The sequence below is a fragment of the Stylophora pistillata genome, chromosome 8 (assembly GCF_964205215.1).
Source record: "Stylophora pistillata chromosome 8, jaStyPist1.2, whole genome shotgun sequence".
In the NCBI taxonomy this organism is placed as follows: domain Eukaryota; kingdom Metazoa; phylum Cnidaria; class Anthozoa; order Scleractinia; family Pocilloporidae; genus Stylophora; species Stylophora pistillata.
In genome coordinates this window covers 21,330,081-21,334,772 of record NC_142526.1, presented here as the reverse complement: position 1 = coordinate 21,334,772, position 4,692 = coordinate 21,330,081, and the positions used below count along the sequence as shown (strand labels likewise).

Sequence of the window (4,692 nt, the reverse complement as noted above, 5' to 3'; positions counted from 1 at the left end):
CGGCATGCACCATTGCGTACAAAAGTGATACACTCTAGGCCATTAGTTCCCTGGTTCAGTCAACGAGGAAATCAAGGCAGCAGGGCGGGAGAAACGGAAGGCTGAGAAGAAGTGGCGACGAACTGGCTCTAGAGCGAATATGCTGGCGTACAAAGCAAAAAAAAAAACAATGCGAATGCTTTGATGAATGAAGCTCGACGCAAATTCTATCATAGCATCATCCAGGATAATAGCAGCAGTCAGCGCCACCTATTTTTGGTAGCAAAGAAGCTACTCAACCAGGGGGATAACAGGGCGGTGTATCCACCCGTGGACGATAACATTAACTTGGCAAATCAACTGGGAACTTTCGTTATTCAGAAAATTGAGACCATTGGTTCCAATCTCGACAACATGGCGCAAGGGCTACCAGCACTCCCCGACGACTACGCCCCAGAACCACCTCCCCCCTCAGCAAATTTAGCCCCCTTACGGAAGAGAAGGTTCGCAAGCTCCTAAATAGCAGGACAAATAAAAGCTGCAATCTAGACCCCATGCCAACATCCCTAGTGATAGATTGCATTGACGTGCTTCTACCGATCATAACGAAAATGATCAATTTATCACTTGAGTCTGGGCTATTTGCTGATGACTGGAAGTGTGCGCTTGTCCTTCCTCTGCTGAAGAAGTCTGGGCTAGACCTTCTATACAAAAATTACAGACCTGTCAGCAACCTGCAGTATGTTTCAAAGCTGACTGAAAGGATGGTGTACGAGCAGATACACACCCATATGATTACTCATTCATTATATCCTGAGTTTCAGTCTGCATATCGTAAAAATCATAGTACGGAAACGGCTCTTGTTAGAGTCACGAACGATATTCTCGTGAAAATGAACACTCAAGAAGTCACCTTGCTGGTCATGCTCGATCTTACTGTCGCTTTCGATACGGTTAATCATAACACCCTCCTCAGTACTCGTTTGAATGAGGAGCTTGGGATATGCGGATTGGCGTTGGAATGGTTCAGGTCGTATCTGGCGAAAAGAGGCCAGCGAGTCTCCATCGACGGATCTCTTTCAGAGCGCTTTAGCCTGGAGTGTGGTGTCCCACGAGGGTCATGTCTGGGCCCCCTGCTCTTTCTAATCTATGTATCCAAGCTATTCAGAGTGGTTGAAGATCAACTTCCACACGTGCATTGCTATGCCGACGACACACAGATTTATCTCAGTTTCAAACCTATCAGTAACACATCCCAGGAAGATGCAATTCGTGCGATGGAGTGTTGTATCGAGAAGATCAGGCGCTGGCTGATCCATGATAGACTCCTTCTTAATGACTATAAGACTGAGTTTATTATTATTGGAACACGCCATCAACTTAACAAATTACAGGCTATGAATATTAAAGTAGGTGGTTCAGAGATAAAATCTAGCCACCAAGTTAAGAACCTTGGGAGCTGGCTTGATCCAAACCTGAATATGCGCCACCATATCACTAATGTATGTAAGGCGGGTATTTTCTACTTGCATAATATTAGACGCATTAAGAAGTATTTATCGAGAGACAGCTTACTCACTCTGGTACACGCATTCATCACGAGTAGGTTAGATTACGGTAACGCTTTATTGTATGGCCTTCCCAAAGAGCAAGTAGCTAAGTTACAACGCGTGCAAATCCTGCCGCCAGACTAATTATGGATATCGGGAAGTATTCTCACATTACTCTAGCACCCTATGAGTTACACTGGTTACCAGTACTAGCGCGTATACACTTTAAGATCTTATTATTAACTTTTAATTCTATATAGCCAATTTAACTGTAATATGTAATTATTTTTTAATTAGACGAGATTTTAATATATAGAGATATCAATTGTAAAGCGCTATTAATCTGTTATTGTAAATAGCGCTATATATAAGAAATAAATTATTATTATTATTATTATTATTATTATTAATGTCTTTTACATCCTAAAATTACCTTGCCACATTTGTTGGCAGCGAAATGTCTACTGCATGGATCTGAAACCAGTTAGAAAAAAGTTACACTAAAACTAGAGTAACAGCGGTTCGACTCTTGTTGGAAATTTTCAAGCTACGTTTGTTACGCCCTCGTAAGATCCGAGTCACGTTCGTAAATGGAAAGTCGTGTAAATAAACCCTCGGGTTCGTTAAACTTGGTAAGAGCTCGAGATATGCTCTGAAATCGTTATGTGTCCGATGTAAATCACTAATTGTACTTAACAAGTTGAATGTTTCTCTGATAGAATGTCTTGCCCTTTTTAATGCGTACACTAAAATAAGTGTCGGTCAGGAAGTCCCCTTTTCTGATCCACTTGTTTCTCCTTGTTGGTTTCCATCCCATGTTCAAAACAGCTGAGATGCTGTAAAAAGATGATGCAAACGGAGGCCTCTTGCAGATGATCGTGTAAAAAATAGGTTTCCTCCGGCGATACGTTGACAAATCCACGACTGATTTGGCGAGCACAACTGGAGGTGCATCCGCCAGGGAACTATCCTCAAACTTCACAATTAAGCGCGAATGTCGGGAAAGTCGTTTTGGAGCTTTTCCTTTGAAATAAATTTTCCCGGTTATGTTAATGTAGTTGACGACATCAAGGGACTTCTTTGTGGTGTAGATACTGACTTGCGTTGTAAAATTGGCCGCTGTTCTAGATTTGGAGTGTGAAGGTGATTTTCCGCCCTCTGTGTTTGTGTTTCTGACCACAAATTTCGTGCTGACGCTTGGCGGCGGTGCGTTGGAATGGATAATCGAAGTTCTGGAACTGATAATCATATCGGCGCGGTCAATCTCAATGACCTTCGTTGTTTTCTCTGTGTCCGTGACATGTTTCTGCGTTGGATTTTCGCTGCTTTTTCTCTCATGTTCCGAGGTTCTGAGGCTTGATTGAGAACCAGCGATGGTAATGGCAATAGATGGCGGTATGTTCGCAGATGTTTGCGCCCGAACCGCTTTTGCTTCGGGCTCACATCCTAACACGCACGCAAAATGGTATTTAGCGTTGAGTGAAAGAAAAATAAACATCCCAATCGCTATGACTAAGAGGATTGTTAACAAAATGACCAAACACCAAAGAACACGATTTTTTTGGATCCTAGAGCCAACCTTGTAGTGGATTTTCATGTTTCTATCGATAGACGAGGCCTACTTCGTTGATCGTAGCTACTCTAGAATAACTTTACCAGACACATTTCTGGCTGAAATAGCGCGGCGTCTGAGTGTCCACCTATCAACAATTACGGAAAACCCCTCAGCCAATAACGACTGGATTTTTAAGAGAGTTAGTTGACTCCTGTCCTTTTTAAACAAACTTGTCGACAAACTTCAAGTTTTCCTTTCCATCAAAGGGCGCCAGATTGATATCTTAAGGTCAGTTATTTTTTTGAGACGATTAGCGACTTCGAGAACCTACCCAAGCTGGCGCAGCTACTACAATTTTGATCGATTCCTTCGGTGGATGCATGCCGATGAAAGGCAGGGAGCGCGTTTGAAATTTTCTCTGAAAACCTAGCCCCGCCGTGAATCTGTACTATCGTTGGCATTTTTCCTGATAAGCTGGGAATAATGCGATCTTAATTAATTCCTGATATTAGGGACCTTAAGCAACCACGACGGCGAAGGCAACGAGGACGTGGAAAAACAAGAGATCTAATTGGCGGAACAATAGCTCAGCACGTGCGTTTTGAAACTTTGTACATTTCTTAGCCGTCCTATGCAAAACAACAACGTGAAATCGCCAAAATTTGCGTCTTCTGCGAACCGAAACCGCGACGGCAAATTATTTTAAGTTCCATTTGGAACTCAACGCTGCTTTTATACGTCATGCTGAAGTTGAGCTGTGGCGTCGTATGAGACAGTAAGCTCATGCAGCCATTTTTAAAATTCTAACTAAGAGTAGAAATTCATTTTTTAATCGAAGTCTTCCTTAGCGTTGCCGTCCTTACTGCTTAAGGTCCCTATTTATGAAAACAAGTTCAGACTAATTTATTCTGTCAAGTATACGGCCAACAAACTACCGCAAATGAAGTAAACTACGCTTACTTAAATGATTAATTGCACATTGATAGATGGGTCAACTCATTACCCCGAAATCAGCGCACAGATTCTTCTAGAGAAGTCTCTAGAGACTCTTGAAATATGCGTCTACAGAAAAAGATGCTAAGCGGATTTACAGAATACTCTTTGAAAATCTGGCCTTGGCAGATTAAAGAGATAAGGAGACCAATTTTACTTTTGGCAGATGGAGGGAGCCTTCGTGTGTTGGCGTTTCTCATTTGCCAGACAATAAAGCTCGTGGTCTAATCAGTATGGCACGAGTGTGTTACGCACGCTTGTTTTACGGGCGAACTTCTCAGTCATAACCACTTTAGATAAAAGGAAAGTGGCCTTTGTATAGGGGAGGGAGACAGGGAAGTAGTATGTAAATGAGAACTTTTATTTTTAAAAGGAAAGAATATGGTTACGGTAACCAACGGATACGCATCAAACACAATCAAAATTACATCAGTCACAAGAAAATCAATAATTGGTCACAGAATAAAACTGTCGACGAAACAAAAAGAATAAGGAAAACTGAGTAAGTTTTAAAAAATCTTCTCTCAAGCAAAATAAAGCTGACGGATAAGGATCGAAAAGTCGAGCATATTGTCGCGCAGTTTGCAGTAGAGTACTTCAGTTGGGGTTTCACTT

General features: G+C 41.9%; 1 protein-coding gene across 1 annotated transcript; it reads right to left on the bottom strand.

Moving 5' to 3' along the window:
* Nucleotides 1–1,308: 1,308 nt before the first annotated feature.
* Nucleotides 1,309–3,467, bottom strand: LOC111332211 (uncharacterized). Its single transcript, XM_022937507.2, has one exon. It carries the CDS (start codon nucleotides 3,124–3,126, stop codon nucleotides 2,212–2,214), a length of 915 nt encoding a protein of 304 aa, XP_022793242.1. The 5' UTR covers nucleotides 3,127–3,467; the 3' UTR covers nucleotides 1,309–2,211.
* Nucleotides 3,468–4,692: the final 1,225 nt, after the last annotated feature.